The 21,114-nt window shown below is 40.6% G+C and overlaps 2 protein-coding genes across 4 annotated transcripts; one reads left to right on the top strand and one right to left on the bottom strand.

Annotated features, from left to right (window-relative positions):
- The first annotated feature begins 651 nt into the window (after nucleotides 1-651).
- Nucleotides 652-9,074, top strand: grpr (gastrin-releasing peptide receptor). Its single transcript, XM_037095747.1, has 4 exons — nucleotides 652-1,656; nucleotides 5,674-6,025; nucleotides 7,115-7,228; nucleotides 8,071-9,074. Exons 1-4 carry the CDS (start codon nucleotides 1,283-1,285, stop codon nucleotides 8,368-8,370), a joined length of 1,140 nt encoding a protein of 379 aa, XP_036951642.1. The 5' UTR covers nucleotides 652-1,282; the 3' UTR covers nucleotides 8,371-9,074.
- Nucleotides 9,075-14,269: 5,195 nt separating this feature from the next.
- Nucleotides 14,270-21,031, bottom strand: vegfd (vascular endothelial growth factor D). 3 transcript variants are annotated; one of them, XM_037096336.1, is made up of 9 exons: nucleotides 20,397-21,031; nucleotides 19,825-20,064; nucleotides 17,168-17,369; nucleotides 16,963-17,083; nucleotides 15,996-16,065; nucleotides 15,734-15,861; nucleotides 15,522-15,637; nucleotides 14,637-14,802; nucleotides 14,270-14,547 (listed from the first exon to the last, which is right to left on the bottom strand). In XM_037096336.1, exons 2-9 carry the CDS (start codon nucleotides 19,936-19,938, stop codon nucleotides 14,529-14,531), a joined length of 936 nt encoding a protein of 311 aa, XP_036952231.1. In that variant the 5' UTR covers nucleotides 19,939-20,064; nucleotides 20,397-21,031; the 3' UTR covers nucleotides 14,270-14,528. The 3 variants fall into 3 exon arrangements, with proteins under 3 accessions (XP_036952231.1, XP_036952232.1, XP_036952230.1); XM_037096337.1 differs by having other exon boundaries at nucleotides 19,825-20,056; XM_037096335.1 differs by having other exon boundaries at nucleotides 19,825-21,031.
- Nucleotides 21,032-21,114: the final 83 nt, after the last annotated feature.

Raw genomic sequence — 21,114 nt, 5'->3', positions numbered from 1 at the left:
TGTAAATCAGTGAAAAGTGGGTGGGATAAAAAGAAATATTTACACACATGGGAACCTGCAAGTAGCCCACTGTTTAAAAAAACGTGAAACTTTGTTGCAGTATTCTAATTTATGGCGTAACCTCTGCTGTAGATCCATTTTGCTGTACTGTGATTCTGTAGCATATCGCATGAGCCTCTCGAAGCTGCTTGTAATCAAATGGTGGCACGGTCCCTGCTGTATAAGTGAGAAACAATTTTCAGTCTAAGAATATGTTCCACTCTCTTCCAGTAATGTCATGTTCAAAGGACTGGGGATTAAATGCGAGGGGCCATTGCACTTTTTCCTATAGATGTACAGGCAAAGTCGTCGATCAGGATATAAGCTTAAAACATGCATCCATTTTGATCCAACAGAGAAAACTTGAGGTCAGCCAGGAAAATGATGGTTTATATTAATGTTTTTGTTGTGAGCATTATTTAATAAGGTCATTAGAAGTCCTTATTACACTCTTATTAACATCATTAAGGTGTTAATAATTGTATGATAAACATGTTTATTGTGAGAATATAAGACATTCATAAGCGTTTATAAGACGCTTGTTAACATTTTACAGACATTTTGGAACGTCTGTGAAAGACTTTCTCACAAGCAGCAAACTGTATTAGTCTTGATAAGGCACTGCTCTCACTCAAGAGCAAGAAGTGGCAAGAAGTACACTCAACTGTTAGGAAGTGCATGATTAACTACTTATCTATGCCTAATGATGCATCTATTAATATTAATAACGCAACAAAATAAACGTAGAAAATAAAGGTGTTTGCACTAATAATGAATAATCTAATCATAAACACGATTATTGCGCAATTAGTAAAACCACACAGGACATTATGTTATTCATGTCACATTTGATTTCACATTAATAAGTATCTTGTAAGTATTTATTAACCAACACTTGTAACAGAGAACTTTAAAAAAAAAAACAAAAACCCAAAGTTATAAAAAACAAACATGGCAAACAGAACAGACTGTCTTGGAGTCTTTGAGCACATTTCAATTAAACGAGATAAATCGTTCTTCATGCTGCACACATATTGATTGTTCATTGTTGGTGCATGTTGAGCTCACTGGGTGGGTGGCAGCTCCTGCAGAAGACCCACCGACGAGGTCGTGCGCAGCAACTGTAAAGTTGGACACGAGATTGTCACCAGAATACTTTTGCCCTCTGCCGGTATATACATATCCATTCCTCTGAGCTCGGGTACTGTCTCTCCGGCGGTGACTCAGTCGGACACTTGGAGAGATGGAGCATCTTCACCCGAACGCGTCGCGCAGCGTCACTGCTGCTGTCCAAAGCTCGGCGCGGACGATGTGGCTCACCGGCGTGGCCATCGCCTCTGTTTACGGCGTGATCAGCGTGTCGGGGCTGATCGGCAACATCACCCTCATCAAGACGTTCTGCTCTGCCAAGTCCATCCGCAACGTGCCGAACCTGTTCATGTCCAGCCTGGCGCTGGGAGATGTCTTGCTGCTGGTGACCTGCGCTCCGGTGGACGCGAGCCGCTACCTGTCAGAGGAGTGGCTGTTCGGGAGAGTGGGCTGTAAAGTCATCCCGTTCATCCAGCTCACTTCGGTCGGGGTGTCTGTGTTCACTCTCACAGCCCTCTCTGCTGACAGGTAGGTATGCTTCTTTTTGTGTGTGTGTGTGTGTGTGTGTCTGTTATTATCACCATCTTTTATTTTATTGACCCTGTAATCAGTAACTTTTCTATGGCTCCGTGGCATCCAGGTGATCCACATGGCGTCTTCCCCTAGTCTCAAAAATAAATACGCGCCATATGTGCCAGATTGATCATTATCATTCTAATGGAAAGCAAATATTAACTGTGTATTGATTAGGAGACTATCACGCGCGGGGGAGCTGTCAGCTGTCAGCTAATGATCCAACACTTTGCGAGATGACTCTGACCTGCTCCGGTGAACATCACCGCGACAGTCCGGAGGAAACGCTCAATATCAGAATAAACGAGGTGATCGTGCATGTTTTGTGCGCCTAAAAATATGTTTCCAAAACAAACAAATAAAAAATTAAGAAAAGAAAAGAAAAAGGATAAGAAAAAAAAAACATGACAAGAATATGTGGATCACCTGCTGGTGAGAGAATAATGTGTTAGTCAGTTGTGCGTGACTGAATGTCAAGCCTGCATGTGTTTCCTCTCATTACCTCTCTCATTAACCTGCTCTTATAAATAATGCATAATAATGGTGTTTAAATCCGAGACTCATACTTGGAGTCTCATATTGGGTCGATGATTTTTGAGTGTGGTTTGTCTTCGCTGTAGTTGCAGGATTTACACTCAGAGGTAAATCCGAGGTGTAGATTGCCACATGCATCAGGCAATTTTCATCATGCTTGTCATGCTGAGGCCTCCTGTTTCTTCTCCTCAGGAGAATATTATTGTTGCATTTCACTGTCAGACTGTCTTGGCAGTGCAGCAATTGTTTTTGTCAGTAAGGTAAATCAATCTGGGCTGAACGAGTGGATTACACCAGGCAGATGGTATTTTCTGGCCCATTTCCCTACACCATTTGGATATCTGTTAACCAAACGAGATGACTAATCTGCCACAAGATTATTATTATGCTTGTTTATTTAGTTTCATTTATTTATTCATATGATGGCATTCATTTGCAGTTGGTCAGTTCTGCGCTCATAGGTGAAGTACTGTCCTTTTTGATACAGTTCATTGTACATTATATATGTATATTAAAGGGGCACTCTGTAGTCATGGAGAAGACAGAACAATACGAGGTAATAATACCAGCTAAGAAGTACTTATTTTTTCTATAACTGAGAGAACAAGCCGTTCTCAGAGGAAAATAAGGTCCCCAGAGCACTGCTTGAAACTAGAATAAATGGCAGGATCTGCCACATATAGACAAAGTAAATACATGTAATTGTGTTGCCCTTGAAGGTCAGTTTGTTTATGAAGTGTGGGCTGCGGTGGTGACTCATGACGACGGCCAACCCGTAACAAGCAACCTGTTTCCCCCTCAAATCGAAGCTCAGCTCATGTGCAGAAAGTACTTTTTCTAACTGGATTTATTTAGTTTCTCTGGTCCTGTTTGCACTTTTCAAGCATCTGCTGTGTTTTACCGTTTCATCGTGTTCATTTTCAGCTGTTTTGGGAGTCTCGTTCAGTTACTGCTGGTAAAAAAGCAACATTTTCCCGTAATGCTGCTTCATGATGAAAGCTTTTAAATGACCTGGCTTTGAGGAGGCTTTTATTGCGAAGAAGTCGTAGGAAAGAAAACATGGTTGTAACCGAATTAGGGGAGCCACTTTGTTAGAGGTTTTCCTTTGATTGCACTGCAGGGATCGAGACAAGTGCGTCGTTAAGACACAACTTCAAGCAGATGACCAAGTTGTGGTGGAAATGCAAAAACCCTGCCACGCAGAGTCAAAACGAGCAGAGCCAGGCTGGCAAATCTGACAGAGGATGACAAAAGATTTAGATAATGGAAAAATGTTTTAAAAAAGTGGAAACCTTGGATGCTTTCTCCTGACCTTTGATAAGGGGAAAAACTGAAATACCTTTTCCCGCTCACTGATGCTGACATTGTGTATTTTTTGAAAGAAAACAGAAATTCATTATCCATTAATGAATGGATATATAAACAGATTTTTTTTTGTTTTTTTTTGTTTTTTAAACGTAACAAAACAACAAAAAAAAAAATTGTTAAACATTATTCAGTGCAGACATGTCTGGACTTCATACTGGCAAGGAGGCCCTTGGCATGTGCTGAATATGCCTGTGCCTTTGGAGTGCAACCTGCAAACTTGTCACAGAGCTTAAATCGCTAATGTGATTTGTCTGCAACGGCATATCAATATCAACACAGCGACGTGTGTAGCCTCTCCAGTGCTACCGTGGGTGATCTCAGCAGGCACCACGCACACAGTTCTGGGTTCGAGCTCGTCTTCATTTTGCTCAAACACACTCAAAACAAAGTAAAGCAACTCAAATTATGTAGTCACAGGGTGATTGAGAAAACATGTTTTTGGAGTTTTTGAGTATAAAATCAATGATCCTTTGCTGATTAAACACACACTGTCATTCTGCAGATACAGTGCTGTGATACACAATTACAGGATTTTTTTTTTGGTAAAAGATGGCAGTCCAGTCTCCAGGCAGAGGTACTAAACTTAGCTGTGATGTGTTATCAGTTTATCTCTTTAATAAGGTTGTTGTAAGCATATGATCCTTAAATCAAGTGAGGTTTTCAAAGTGTGTTTTTCAAATGTTTTATCTACTTCTTAAACAACTGCCTTGAACACAGGCAAATTGAGTTTATGGAGGACTAATTCAGTTAAAACAAGATTAAATTAAACTGTGGAGGTGGAGTGAGGAAACTTAAATGGACTTGGCTGCCTTTGTGTTTAATTTTGCGGATCACTTATCGCGTCACCAGGTTTGAATCTGTTGAAGATAGTATGAATCATTACTCCCTCCTGATATTCCTAACACTGCCAGGTTGATGTTATCTCCAAGATGAGACTCATTGCTCCTCACTTTCTATATTACTTCTTCAAATTCAACAGGGCTAATGTTTTTACCTCTACTGATTCTCAGATCAGGGACATCAAGAATCAACAACATCTTCTGATTTCGACGGACGGGGAAAAATACCCTCGACATTTATTCCTGTTGGCTTTGTCACTTTGGCTGTAATTGATTTGGGGTGACTCCTCCAGTAATTTTTTTTACAACACACATTTTTGGGCTACATGTACATTACTTGGGTGTGCTTTCATGCAAATATTATGCTTTTACTCAGCTTGCCTGCATTTGACAACTTTAGTCACCAGTCACTCTGCAGATTTGCTGCATTAGAACTAGAGAAGCACATTTTAATTTAATCTATTTTTGCAGACAATCACATTTAACAAAAACACAGTCTGATGATCAGATAATTGGTGAATGGCTTGTACGTTTTATACTTAAGTACATTTAAAATCAGATACTTTAAGACTTTTACTTGCACACTTTTGATATGATTGCCTTTTGTTCTTTACATAATATGTTAACCTAGCTTTTTAAAAAAAATGTATTTATTTTTTTTACTTAATACTTTTCTTTTTAACACAATTTAAGACTTACAAACGTAATGAATATCAGGAAATCTCCCCGTAGACATTTTGCCATGTTAAAGAAGCTATTGTCAATATTTATTCACATGTGAACGGGTGTTTGCAGTGATGAACTCAAGGAGAATAACCGTCAACTCTGCTGTCAACTCTATATATATATATATATATATATATATATATATATATATATATTGAGTATATCCTTGAGTTCATCACTGCAAATGATGTGTAGCCATGTGTATGTGTGTATGTATTTTTATATGGTTTTACTGCCATCACAAACTTTACTACAGGTCCCGTTCACTCTCATTGCTCTCATCAGCCCAGTAGCAAGCAGCTAGAGAACAAAGTGGAACAATACAGAGCAAAATATTTTCCAAAAACCAAAAACAGGACTATAACAACATTTGAATGAATATTAAAGGGAACCAAGTGTTGAGTGTCTGTGTAGAAAGGGGTGTGAGAGTCATAGTGGTTTCTCACATCAAGACACACTTTCTACTAATCTGTTAAAAAGTTAATCTCCCTGATATATCCACCAGGTACAGGGCCATCGTGAAGCCCCTGGACATCCAAACATCAAGCACCACTACCAGCATTGTCCTGCGGGCGGCGCTCATCTGGCTCTTCTCCCTGCTCCTCGCTGTCCCCGAGGCCATCTACTCCGACCTCCACACCTTTAATGTCACCTCCACTAATGAGAGCTTCGTCACCTGTGCCCCTTATCCCCACGCCGGGGAACTGCACCCCAAGATCCACTCCATGGCCTCCTTCCTCATTTTCTACGTCATTCCCCTGCTGGTCATATCCGTGTACTACACCTTCATCGCCCGGAGCCTGATGAGGAGTGCCTCAGACCTGCCTGTGGAGGGGAACGTGCAAGCAAAACAACAGGCCAGTGTTAAACCTGTCATTACCAGGGCTGTAGCCTGATTTGGGATATACCATCCCTCACTGAATTTTGTATCGATTAAGGCAACTGTTAAACCAATTTTTCTAATATTTCTTGTTGCAAACTGAGCCAGTATGGTCATATTTTTGGTTCTAAACCTTCAGAACAACACTGACTAAAATTTCAAATGACTGAATCCTTCCAATTAGGTGCCCACCATCTGTTTGCAGTTTCATACAACTTAGTCATAACCTCAGTGACCTAAAGGTAAACTATAGCCCTGGTGATTAAGTGTTGTATTTTGTGTATGGTGCATTCAAGTAACTAAGTGCTTTCACTAAAATACTGTACTTAAAGGTGCCTGATGTAATTTTTTTTGGGGGGGAAGAAATTTTAATGAGAAGAGAAAGATCTTGATTTCTAAAGAAACTAAATAAAGCAACTCTAATTGTTTTCATGACTGAATAAACAGAATATACAAACAGACCTTAAAGGACATTTATTTTGTTTATATGTGGCGGCCCCTGCCACCCTTTCTACCTTCTAACAGTGTTTCTGGACCTTATTTTCTTCTGCGAACAGCTTGTTTATTAGGTTATGGAAAAAGCAAATAGTTCTGAGTTTTTCTTATGACCTTATTAACAATATAAATATGAAAATTCTGAGTTGTATTTTCCTCTCTCGTTTCTCTCTTTATCTCATCTCTCTAATTGATCCGTAATAATAATCCAATAATCAAATATATGGCAACACTAACATCTGAATAGGTTGATTCAGAGCAGCTGCCATTCCCAAATATGTATGTATGCACATGTGTATGTACATAGTAACTCACATTACTTGTCCTTGACGCAACTTGTTGATGAATTAGAAAAACCCACCATGGACCTCAGGTTTCACTCTGGACACAAGCAGCGGTCTGATTTAATCCTGAATAAATTTTTTAATCCATCCTCTATTCCTGACCAATGTCGTGTTATGGATTCGTCACCCTTTATACTACTTCTTCTCCTCACGTTTGTCTTTTGTGTTATAATGATTGCTCCAGCCACTTGGGGTAATAAGCTGCTTTTCTCTCTTTGGCTCAACAGGTTGAATCGAGAAAGCGCCTGGCCAAGACGGTGCTGGTGTTTGTTGGGCTCTTTGCAGTGTGCTGGCTTCCCAGTCATGTAATCTACTTATATCGCTCCTATCACTACTCCCAGGTAGATGATAAGCACTTCCCTTTGTTTCTAGTACGGTCAGTGTTGATCTGTTTCGATCTGTTTGAATATACTGCTGCGTAACTCAGAGATATCTGAGTCTGTTTACATAAGAAAACACAAGAGTCTACATCGACAGTGAAATGGAAGATGGAGGCTTCATTTACTTTTTAAAATTGTTTTCTAGCCATTTGCATTCCTCGTATTTATAAGTTTTGCTACCAAGATAGCATAACAATTTAACATTTGGAACATCATATTTTGATTATGTCCTCAAATTATTGATTTATTGGCTGTGTTAGTGGCAAAGTTATTGCTCAGTTGAATGGGAGGCTTTGGTAGTTAGAAAATACAGCCAATAAGGTAAACGTGAGACATATCTACAAACATGTCCGTGTTGTGTGTTCAATTGAGTATATGTCAGAAAGGATTATCACATTCTGTTTTACTCATTCTTTGCAAAGTGGCCCACATTTTGGAGGGAATCAAGAGTTGTACAAGGTAGAATTTCTCTGAGCTATACTGCCTGATTTTTTCTTTTAAAAAAAATGGAGGTTGTTAAAATAATTCTAAGTTGTCTGAATAAATATGAGAGGGTTATTGATGAAAAATTGATGTAAAAGCTCAATGGGACACATTTCACAGTTTGGTTCAGAAAAAGCTGTTTCTGGGTGTAACTGAAGGCAAACCTGAGATGAAAAGAAAAGTGTCTGATGAATAACACTCACAGCACATTCACATCTGAAGGATGTCTTTGTATTTGTTTACACCCACTGTATTCACACACCTCTATTTCTTTTCCTCTTATGAACCCTTTTCGTAATCCTCTCCCCCCTCACCACCAGGTGGACACTTCCCTGGTTCACTTTGTCTGCAGCGTCATTGCTCGTATCCTGGCATTCACCAACTCCTGCCTCAACCCGTTTGCCCTTTACCTGCTGAGCAAGACCTTCCAGAAGCAATTTAATCAACAACTTTGTTGCTGCTGCCGTGTGATCCTGAGACACTCCTCGCAGAGCCCGACTCATTATAACACACGGGTGACCTCTGTCCGCAGCACACATCACTCCGTGGCGAGTCTGAGCATGATCAATGGCGTACGGCTGTACGCCGCTGATCATGAGGACCAGGAGGACTGCGTTTAAGTGAAGTGACTGACGTTATCACAGCCTATCACAGATAAATCACCAGTGATGTACAGTACTGTGTTGTCTGATTTCGGCCTGTATAGAATCCTACTGTTTTCACTGAACATGATACAGAAAATGATGCCAGTGAAAGGATTTTTCTTCTGTGAATGGAATCATCTCTGTGAAGTTAGATTTAGTATGAAGACCGCGTCACCTCAAGGAGTTAAAGAGTGCCTTTAACGAGGTTTGATAACTTTATTCATGATAAAACAAGATGACATGCTTTTGTTATGATGTTTCCAAAAGATAAAAGTGAGTTCAGTGTGCTTTAATACTGTTTGTGGTATCTATTTATATTTGTATGACTATGGTGTGTAATGACCTGTTGCTGTATATATATATATATATTATATTATATTATATTATATTATATTATATTATATTATATTATATTATATTATATTATATTATATTATATTATAAGTGTTAGATGCTGTGATAACTGTGACATTTTCACTGTACCTCTAGATATGTATTTTGAATGTTAGTTGTCCTTGGTTGCAGGATGTTTATTGAGATGTTTTTGAACACAGTGTGAGAAACAAATCACATTTGTACTTTGTGGGTTCATATTTGCTGGTTGGTTTGACTAAATTTTCATGTAGTTCTCAAGGGAATTAAACAGACACTGAGCCTGTGTCACGCCACAAACAAGTTGCATCATGCGTTTTTCTTTTCAACAGGAGAAACGCCGCACAAAAAAAAAAAATCAATAAAAATGCCTGTCAAATAAGTGTGCGTGACACTGATCTCTACATTACGTTTCATGGTGGAAGTGCAGCCTCATGCGCATCTTTGTACTCTGGTTATGTTTAGACTGTCAGTCCTGTTGACTGTGTATACACTGCATAGTTTCGGCATCACTGTGTTCACTGGACATGATTATTCTGCACAGTCACATGCTACGTTTACATCAGACCGCATTGTCCTAATTTGGTGCTTCACAGACAGAGAGGATCATGCCAGGCTGTGATGAGTGGGAGTGTAATTCAGTCTGGATACTGTTTGTTTAATTATGGTGTAAGCGCCGTGCCAAATTTCTGTCCTGTGCGGCCTCAACTGTCTACTAAACATGTCGTCTTTATGGTCAGGCTCATTCTTCGGGAAGTCTGGAATGTAAATAAGGATTAGTTATTATCTTTTGAATTTGAGGAATGAAACACACACAAATCAAGGCTGATAAAAGTGACAAGAAGACGTGTTTGAGGTCCCTGAACAAAGTCTGACAAGAATCCTGCAGAAACATGGAAAGGACATCTCACAGTCCTGACAAAGACCTGCAGACCTCACAGCTCACAGATTCATGAGAGATATCTGTAGGTTTTTTGTTTTTATTTAGCAGGAGTTAAGAATAAATGCTACAGGATGATTAAATCCTGCACAGTTCCTCTTATGTCCTTTGAGATTTCTCGGCTTCCCTCAGGAACTCAGAAGGATGTGACTCATGCTTGAACCTGCGGGATGACGACAGTTACCAGTCAAGTTCATCAAGTGTTGTTTCAGACATACAGAAACGCACATGTGACCCCTTTTCTCTCGCTCACTTTTGAGGGACTTGTTAAAGCGAGAGCCAGTCCAGACACGTGAGATTCACTCTCACTAACATGAAGTTCAGTGAGATGTGAAGCTGGTTTTCCATCAGATGTGTTGGTCTCATCGAACGCAAGAAATTAAAGCAGAAACACCTCCGGCCGCACTGAGCCCCCCCTCAGACCGACACAGTCACAAGAAAGGTCAGTGTTGTGTGTGGATGTTGCGCCTGTTTGCTGCTGGAGCTGAAACATCCAAATACAAAGTGTCAGAACTTTCCACGGACACCGGCGGATGGAAATGTCATGTTTTCTATGCAATGGTCGGTGTCAGTGTTGCTTTATGGGAAACTGGAACTCACAAGTAGCTTTTACAACGCCTCATCTTGTAACAAATCAGTTAAGAGTTACGGTGAGATGTAACTTTTAAATGTCTGTTTGTTTGAGTCTTTCAGTTCTGATGTACCTCGTCTTCACTTACTGTGAATAAAGGACATGTTGTGCCAGATTTGGTGGTGGCAGAGATGTTGCATCGAGGATAAAGATCTTAATAAAATGAGTCAATAAAATTGCTGTGATGTTTTCATTTGATTTGTGACCTTGTCACATTGTTATTTCCACAGTAATCTTCTCAGCGGTTTTGTAATCTGCCGACCTTTATTGGTACGTTGCCGTTGGTTGGAACGAGGATGGTAAGCTCTGGTCTTTTCTGTCACTTTAAAGACTTTTTAATGAGTTCTCTGGCTTCCTTCCTAAAGAAAATCTGTTTGACAACAAAGCATAATGTTTCTCTCATTGGGATGACTGGGGAAAATTACAGAATACTTTTGTGCAATTCGGTGTCCTGTAATATGCAGTGACAAGTTCCTGACAGCACTGAGAGACGTGGCTACTTGGTCACCTTGGAGACTTAAAGAGAACCTCTGTGACAATGTGTGAACATCTCTCTCAGGTATTTCAGACGGACTCAAGCAGCACAGTGCCATAAATAGCGCAGACCTTTTCTCCAGGCCGGTGACATGAGCATTCAGATAAAGCCTTTTTTTAAAAATCCACTGTGGATCCAGCCGGTCCATTGTAATTTATACACAACACAGCCAAAAGTATGTTGACGGATCTTTGTATTTTACCGCTCAGTTCCAGTGAAGGGAGATCTTCAACAAATGACACTAATTTTTTCAGACAGCAGGTTGGTGAAAGCCCTTTCTTGCAGTGTAAAAGAACTTGACCTCGGATCAGTTGGACTCCCAAGTGGTAATCAGACCTTTTTACCAAACGTCCGTATTGCAGCATAATAAACGTGGTCCTATGTGGGGACTATTTTTGGCTGACAGCCATGGGTTTCTAGACTCTTCGCTGGCAGCCTGCAGACCTCATGGTGACAACAAAACTCCCAAAGTCACTGAGTCACACCAAGAAATAGTCCCACTCAGGAATAACTTCCTTTAATTTGGTTTTGGTTGATTTAACAAACAAGATGTTATGCATCAGTGAGTTTTAGAGGTTCTAATAGATATGTTTAGTTGTTTCCACCCTAACAATATATTATTACACTTGAAGGTGCTTCCACACATTACTTTTCTCTACCACAACAGCATGTAGCATTTAATCTAAGATCAGAAGGGGAGATGATCACTTTACCGTTTCTGTTCCATTCAAACCTTCTTGTTTTTCTCTCATTTGATGGTCAGTTATTAAACTTTTTTGAACGTCTAGGTAACTGAAAGTATATGATGTCTTTATGATCTATTGAGCAATTTTCATTATGATTGAGCTCCTGTTTTGATTCAACTTGTGTGTGTCAATGACACAACAGTCTTGCCAATGGTGTGACACTAAGATTAAAATATGCAACAAAATAATCTTTGCAATGCCTAATGAGGAGGGAATTAATTTGAACGAGATTGTGTCCGTTACACTGAATGGACACAGGCAAGAAGTCAAACAAAAAGCAAGCTTTAATCAGCTAAAGTCCAAAATCCAACCGTGCCAACCATCAAATGGAGACCAACCAGAAAACCATGAGGACAATGACATGACTGGTTAGACTTCGCAGAGGCAAGAAATTCCTGATTATGGACACATTGTCAGGCTTTATCCCTTACGTATTGACCTCATGGGGGGGGGTATACCTTGAATAAAACAGGAAATAACTGCCCTAAAACCATGAGTGGTGTTAAACACTCAATGTAAGCAGAAATTGTATTGTTTACAAGAAAAACTTGGACAAAGATCTTTGTCTCATACTTTTATCTCACATGTATCTAACATCTTCATATCACATTGTACGCTGAACAAAATACACTGAAATGTTCATTTAAATCTTTTGGTATTTGGGAAGCTTATTTCAAATTTGCACTTGAATTTAGAGTGAGAAAACAGGCGTTCGTAAAGAGTGCAGCAAGGGGGAGACAGAACTCCTTGTAACTTCAGGCCTGTTTAGTATTTTGCTTCACTATAAAATCTGGAATATGTTGTATTCAGTTAATGTTAATGTGACCTTGTCACAATTAAAATATTTGCGTGAGATACATCTAAAACTTACTTACTAACTTACGTACTAAAACTAAGAGTTTGAACCCATGTGAGGACTAAAAGATGACAGTGGGTCTGTGTGTGCCTGTCGTTTTCAGTTGCTGACACATTCAACATTATTGTGGCTTCCTGACATTTTATGATTAGTGCAAAATCAATTCTGGTGGCAACAAAAGGAGGAAGGACACACTTTACACTTCACTGTTTGCAATGAATTGATCAGCAGCACTGCAGGGAGGAAAAAAAAATAGAAATGCAAGATGGGAGATCAATACATTCTCCCAGCGATGACGGTAAATGATGCACATTTGGAAATGACTTCCGTCTTCGGTAAAGCAGAGCTGTTCCTGCTGCTCTTCTTCAAACATTATTGGAGAGGCTCAGTTAGTTTACATACATTAAATACATAACATACGGAAGCATAGATCTGTATCTCCTCTGTCATCTGGTGAACAGAAGGTCTCAGATACTGATCAGATACCAGCTGATCTCATGTCAGCTGCTTGTGTACAAATATATAAAAGTGTGTTTTTATTGTATAGAATCAAAGTAGATGTCACGTGTCTTTTTTTTTTTTTTTTTTTTACACTGATCAACATGAAGAAAATCCTTTTAAAATTGTGAAACTTGACCTTTACAAAAGTGATCAAACTTATTGACAGATAGGAACCGCTTGTCTTCACGCTCTCAGAGCACTCAGCAGCCACACCTCTGGCAGCGGCTACAGCTGTGACGCTGTGTGGAGACGCTGCAGCTCTTCGTTCATGCAACACTGCACTGCGAGGTCTTTCAGGTTGCATCACCTTAAGTCATCAGTGTTTATTGAAGTCCAATGACACTGTCTCATGCAGGGAGGCCTGACTCACTCACTCAAGCACACCGATGTTGTTTTCAAAGCCCTCCTGTCTCTTCTCATCGTCGGGCTCATTGATTTCACCCAAATGACAGGTTCCATGCAGAGGGCGTCAGGCTTTCCTTCAGAATTTCCACCTTTATTATTTATTCTTTATTCTATTCTATTATTTATTTGACTGTCTGCCCTCAAAAGTCCTCCATCTTCAGGTGTTTTTCTATACAACAATCCATGTGAAACCTCTTGACTACTAACAGGTATCTTCTAGTTCACTAATTCTGTGTTTTTTAACACAAACTGGCTGCATTACGGATCATTCAGTGTGTCAAACTAATGATTCTGTATCTAATTAAATACTCAAATACTAAATACTCAGGAAAACAAATGTTTTGTGCTTTACAATTGTGACTAATTGAAAAAAGCTTTTTTTTCCCTTTTCTTGTGTCACATTGACACTTTGTGTTTTGCCTTCTTGTATTAACTTCATTTATGCTGTTATACTGAGTGTTATGCTTTTGCTTTATCTGTCAAAACAGTTTGTAAACGCTGTTCTAGATGGTGTTATATACATATAAATAAAGTCTTTATTATTGTTATAATAACAACAATAATAACAATACTACTACTACTACTACTACTACTACTACTACTAATAATAATAATAATATTTTTCTGAGTTGGTGTGGCAGTAGTCATCTTCTGTTATTTATAAATTCAAATGTGTAAGTAGTAAAAAAAAGTAAATCATTGTACGGAGGATAATGAAGCAAATATTGCAATAAAGAATTATTTTTTAACCTTTTTGTTTTATTTTCTGACCTCTAAGTTAAGCTCATCACACATATGAGTTCTTTACTAAATAATTTTAAATAACCGGAGTGATGTGTCCACTGGAGGTTGAACAATAATACGTAAATTCAAAGAAAGTTAGTCAATAAGTATTCAAAAATAATCTTTTAATATCAGTGCACAAAGAACAAATGTACAAATAATACACATCATAAACTTTACACATTGATTGAAACAAGGTAAGCATGTTAAAAAAATCAATTAACATGGTCATGTGAGTTAATATCTTAATTAGTTAAAGTGATCGGCATAAATAGGATTGTAAATAAATTATGAGCCCTTTTTTTTCTCTGCCTCCAAACATCCTTGGCGAGCAGGTTGTCGTTTTTCATTTCCCCAGTGGACTTCTACTTGGGCCATTTGCATCTGTGGATAAAGCAATCCAAAGCTTAAACATGAAATTACATTTTTCTCATGTGTGAAACTGAGTGGAACAGAGCCTCTCTCCAGCCTACCTGCAGGTGGCGGGATCGAAACGTTGATATCTGTCGTCACAGATGGAAGAGTTGAGTTGACAGCGATGGGCCAGTCTCGGCGGGAGAGGCGGCACAGGTCGAGGAAGACAGTCACACCGCTCCACGTCTATCTCACAGTCGGGCATCCATGAAGTGAGGGGAAAGTCTAAACAGGAGGTGATAATGGTACATTTAAGTCACAAAGACAGTTTATGTACAATAAATAAATAATAAACTTTTCATCTTTGATGAAATCAAAGTGTCAAATCAAAGTTTGCTGATTTTCAAATGAGACAGTAAAGTGAAATGTATTTCCTTAGATATAACACACGAGGACACTTTAGATAACATGGTTAGTGTTTTAACAAACTGCTCTGTGAAGCTCCACTTTCTGTGCTCACTTTTGCAAAATACTGCTGATGCTAATCAATTTATGGGGATTCGGTCTTAAAGCTGACTAATAATTTCAGCTCAATTTAAAAAAAATGTCTTTTGGGTAATTAATTTGTTTTTACAAAGCACCCTCATTTGTAATGTTCCTTTATGTACGTATATTCTTTGTAAAGTAACTAGGAGCTACAGGGGATATGTAGCTGAGTAAAAGGGATTTCTCTCTGAAATGTCGCAAAGTAAAAATATTAAGTGTCATAAAACCAGCTGTACTCAAGTAAAGTGCAGATACCTCAAAGTGGTACAGTACTTGACTAAATCTACTTAGTTACATTCCACAATTGTCAAAAGTCTCAATACTTTTACTTCCTTCAGCACATGTAAAGTGCAGTTGTTGTGCATAAAACTGCGCTGTTTTTAAAGGCTGTTTCACACGTACACACACACGCACACACGTGCACACACACACACACACACACACACACACACACACACCTGGTGCACTGGATGGGTAAGGTATGCATCTGTCAGATGAACAATCCCAGATCAACCCAGTGGCACAAAGTCTCCTGGAGTCCTCGGCCTCTGACAGCTGGCCCATCGGAGAGCAGCTGCCGACGAACCAGATGGATCAGAACAGAACAAAACAAACATGGTACCAAATGAAGCTGACTAATAAGACATCAGACTGATGCTCTTAGACTCACCCACTGCTCCTGTGAGGCTGAGCATTACGTCGTATTATGGCGGGCTCCATGCACCTGCACTCTGTGTGGTTAGCTACTTTTATTAGCACTGGTTCTGGTACAAACTTAAATGGAATGACACTGAGGACCTGAAACGCAAAAACACACACACGCACATAGACATTGGTGTAAGTGTGTTTGACTGCTGAAAACTAGTGCTAGATGTTGAAACACTCAAAACCTCAGCAGAAACAAGGTACATTTACCCACTTAAGACACTCACAGTTTTATTCACATATACAGTAGTTGTGTTTTTGCAGGTGACGCCCTCTTGGTTGCAGCAGCCACTGCACCTGCCATTGAAAAAACAATAATGATATAACTGTATGAATTATAACTGATTAACAAAATCCTCCTGCTAGCAACTCTAAGCTCACTAATTAGCACTTTATGGTAGGTAGGTTTGTCAGATCCTGGCAGGGTATAGCTCACTGTTTCAAACTTTGTCTTTACGTTAAAGTGAAACTCTCGCCACAGTGCAACCTAGGCTTTTATTTGCGAATGTATATGAGTTAAACCTTTGCGTAAAAGCATAACTGCGATAAAAGAGGCACTTTTAAGATTTACAGTATTTTCGTTTTCGGGTCTAACTCATTTTAAATGAGAGAGCTTGGAGCAAATTAGCAATAGCATCAAAATCGCTATTTTTAAAACACGAAGAAGGCTCGACACAACATGGAACTTTGCTCGTAGTATCACCAGGGTCTCTACACATGAACACGAGCATTGAGAACATTGTGTACACACTTTAAGATAATCTAATCAGCTTCTATTCTACAGACATAAAAGCGCATTTCCGCTCCCTTTACGTCGGTTTCAGCCACATAACTGTCATTGCCCACATACTTCCATGCATCCTTCATCTAGGCAGGGATATTATGCAATACAACCACTAGACAGTTATTTAAATAATATGATTATAAAACACATCATAAGCGCTTTATGCTTAGTAGTTTTGAAGTGATATGTAAAATATTTGCTGTATCATTAAACACAAAATGCTTTTCCTCAGTAAAGCCCCTCAGGTCAAATATGGATGTTGTTTCAACATCTGTCTCCACTCCAAAGTCTATTCAACGTGACTGTAAGCATGCTGATATCACAGAAATGACTGCTGAGACGTTTTGTCAGTTTGAATGCCATTGAGCTTGGTGAACAACGTTAAAGTTCGGGTGTCACATGAAACGAACCTGTGAACGGACACACACGGTGGCTTGAAGAACATTGACGGGTCGGTGCCGAGCTCCTTGGCCACGTCAACGCATGTTTCCCTCGGCATGCACTGAGTCCGCTGCCATTCTTCATCTATGGCTGAATGGGAGACACTCAAAGTTCAGAACTACCTGAACACACAGACTCACAGGTAACACGTATTTTATGTTTTATGCATCCAACCTTTAAGTATCTCCAGGCTGTAGGACTCTGCAGCGTAGCGTGTAGAGCGGTGTGAGCCTCCTGACGGAGGAGATGAGAGGGTCTCTGGCTGCTGCAGTCGCAGGCGACACTTCCACAACTTCCAGTCAGGAAAGTCTGCGAGCCTGAGCAGCTCATCCAGGCTGGAGGCTGAGCGCACCTGCCTCTCCCACTCCTTCATTCCCTGCAGGGACCACAGTCAGTCGGCATTTCATTATTCAGCTGATACCCCTCTGTCTGAATTTCCCATAAAAATTAAGCGTGTTAGCATTCTGATGTTAGTTAAAATCTCTGCTTTACCTGAGTACAGCCTCACAGAACTGCTACTGTAGCTGTGGACTGTCGAACTATGTTCAGAGTACCAACCCCAGTTTTTTTTTTTTTTTTTTTTGGCAAATTCAGATTATATTCAGACTGATTTGAGAACATCTGGACAGCAAACAAAACATACACGTTTGCCTTTGTCCGGACACTCTGCCCGCTCATATTGGATTTCAAAGTGTCTTTGGTGTCACTAGTAGTGCGACACACAGCTACGATGCCAAGTCCACAGGGATGGAGGTTAAGGTGCCTCAGAGCTCCTGAGCAGAACTTCTGCTGCTTTTTAACCCAAGCGGCCGAGGCAGATGGCTGCCCGCCACTGAGTCCGGTTCTGCTCGAGGTTTCTACCTGTTGAAAGGCAGTATTTTTCGCCACTGTAGCCAAGTGCTGGCTCATGTGGGAAATGTTGGGGCTCTGTAAATAACGAATTAGGGGAAACTGTTTAGACCCGCTTAATGCTATACAAAGATTGACTGATTTATTGATTCATTGATTGAATCAGATAACGGAACATTGTAACCAGCTGACTAATATAATATAGTGCGGTCCATGTTTACTGATTGATTGACTGCGAAAAGCAGAGCGGTATGGAGGACAACACAGACAGCAGTGGGCGGTCACACAGGAATGAAATCAATTATTTGTCTTTGTCTTGTTAGAAAATATTCTCGCAAAACAAGTAGAATATACTGGGAAAAAAAACAGAATCGAGAAAAATGCAATGGATTTACAATATGTACATGACTGATGTCACAGCCATTAGTCAGAGTGTGATTATAAACAGCTGCAGCAGCAGATTTGTGTGTTGGCTCCGGTCTGCCTTTCACACCTCGCTCTGTCTCTGAAACGTGCTTCACGCAAGTCCCTGCTAGCAACGAGGACGTATAAAAGGTTGACATGCAAACAGATCTGACAGACGATCAAAGTATCAAACCATCACTGGCACGTCTCCATAGAGAGGGGACGAGTTGTGATTCAGGGGTGGGAGAAAAATCATAAACCCACCTGTCATTCCACCGGAAGCGCAAAGTTCCCATGATGACACAAACCAGAACAAAACGGAAGCGGAATAGACGAGATGTGCGATGACGATGCAGAGTAATCGCTCGCACCAAATCTAAAAGGATATCCTGAAAGATGTAACTGTTTTGTTTGTGTTTTAACTTAAGCTGAAAAAGAATAGCCAAGAGAGGGATTTATCTGAGAGCAGAGACGAGAGAGGTTAAAATCCACAACTTGCCAGGCTCGTTTTTGAGGCAGCAACCCCAAAGGCCTGGTACAAGATGGTAGATGGTCTAACAACCAGGGAGGAGGCACGTCGGAGGACAGTCAGTCATGGGATATTGCACTTGTCTGCACAACGTTTGCTAGATTTCCTCTGGACAACTGTAACGATCTGAGCCCTCTGATGTGTTCAGTATGTTGCAGAACAGAGGGTGGAGCAGTTTGGCTCACTGACTGCTTCCACTTAAATCAGAGAAGCAACAAAAGAAAACAGGGAGGTTTCCCCTCCGCAATTTCTACCAGGGGATAGACCCGCTAATGAGAAACAGAGAGGGAAAGCAACAGAGGGAGAGCAGAGAGAAAGTGAGGAGAAAGTCAAAGGATAAGCCAACCAAAAAGGACATTTCATCCACTGGCTGACTGTCAAGCCGACTGAAAGTTTGGTAAAGTTTTGTAGTCCACAAAACATTTCTGGAGCTGACTGATTTGTTTTAAAACAGCTTAAATGGCTCCATACAGTTCATACCGTAGAATCCAAGAAGCTCGGGGTCCAAAATTAACTTGAGAGGACAGGACATTATTTACATCACTTTTAAAGCTGACGTCTTCACTGTAACTGCTGAGTCAACCACACATCGAGGGTGTACATTTTGTCTTAGGGCCATTTTACTTCGTTTATCGCTTTATCTTTATTTTTTCACTTGTTCTACTTCAGTTCCAGAAATGTTTGCGAAACTCCGTCCAACTTTCCATCAGCTTGAGGGTGAGTAGACAGTTACTGACTGGATTTTCATCTTCATGTGAACTTCTTCTTCTGGTCACACGGTGAGCACATGTGAGTGAGTGACCAGACAAGGAGTTGAGGTTATGAGATGGTGAATGAAAAGAGTTGAGAGAGGCTACAAAACACCGCAAAAACACGCCACATCTTATTTATCTAAATAGCATAAAACTAAAAGAACACATTAAATTACTTTTAGTACCAATGGGAATAAAATCTGTCATGACATCAGCTCCAGAAAGCAACTGCAAGAGGTTCCTTACGCAACTACTTTGATATATTAAACACTGTTAAAGTGTCACGGCACACTCACCCTGATGCCTCCCTCGCTGGGCATGCTGTGGCCCACGTTTATCCAGCTCAGCTCCAACACCAGAGTCACCAGGCAGGAGATTCTGCACAGAGTCCGTTTTATCTTCATCATCATCCTCTCGGCTCCGCTCGCTCTCTCTGAGACGCACTCGGCAGTGTGGACTTGTCTCCTTTGACTGCTGGCAGAAAGCACTGAGAGCTGGCTGCCTCTCTGACTCAGTTTCCCAGACCAGCTGAGAGCCTCAGACCACACACACACACACACACACACACACACACACACACACACACACACACACACATACACACTCAGTCCTTTCAGCGCAGGTTATGTGCAACACAGACTCTTGATCTTACAGCTGCACAGTAGAGAGAGCGTGTGTATGTGCGTGCACGTGTGTGTGTGTGAGAGAAAGCTAGTTGTAACCTGTCACAGCAACCCAGACGCCCACAGGAGGCTTGGACCGAGGAGGCTTTAAAACACGCTCCTATTACTGCAGAGGCTTTGATGCAGAACCAGAGGTGTCCAGTCAAATAAAGAGGGTTACAAGAAGTTAAGAAGCTGGAAATTACCTCGGAAGAAACAGAGCTCAAGATTCCCTGGTAGAACTCTTGTCAGCACACTCTGTTCTATCCAAGTGGATCCTGGAGCCTGCGAGATTTTTTCAAGGGCTCTGAACAAATTCCTCCGTGTTCAAGCTCTGCTTTATTTTATCACCTCCTGGCAGACTGCTGATGTCTTGCCTTTACTTAACCACAGCTAATTTCAGTGGTTACAATATCTGTATGTGTCAGTCCTCACTTCTCCAGATAAAAGGGCCCTGAGGTGCACGAGTAGCCACACAGTTCCTTCCTCCTAATTCAGAAAAAAAAAAGCCTCGGGAAGCTGTCTGTCTTGCTGTCTGCCCTTGTGTCTCTCCCACTGCTGCTGCCCAGAGCTCGCCCTTTTATTTGCTTGTAAGTTCCCGTCTTCCCTTTCTAATGTCTGTTTGTCAAGTGATCAAGTCCCCCTCCTGTTAAATCCCCTATCACTGTCTTTTCCTCAGGAGCTGCCAAACCGCACACAGCCGAGGAGCAGTAACATGTGTTTTAAATGTGATCCAGACCTCCGTAACGTGTGAGGGGAAATAAGAGGCCGGCACCACCCTTGTCCCGCCAACACCCCACCCACTTGTGCATCCAAGCCCATTTCACTCACTCTGCCAGGAACATACATAACGGAGGAAGCACAAGAACAATCTTTAATAATAATAATAATAGTGAACAATAATCTGCATGCAAATGAGGAGCA

The sequence above is a fragment of the Acanthopagrus latus genome, chromosome 4, assembly GCF_904848185.1.
Source record: "Acanthopagrus latus isolate v.2019 chromosome 4, fAcaLat1.1, whole genome shotgun sequence".
NCBI classification, from domain to species: Eukaryota; Metazoa; Chordata; class Actinopteri; order Spariformes; family Sparidae; genus Acanthopagrus; species Acanthopagrus latus.
The sequence above is the reverse complement of the archived record's forward strand: the minus strand, read 5'-3'. Positions and strand labels throughout refer to the sequence as shown.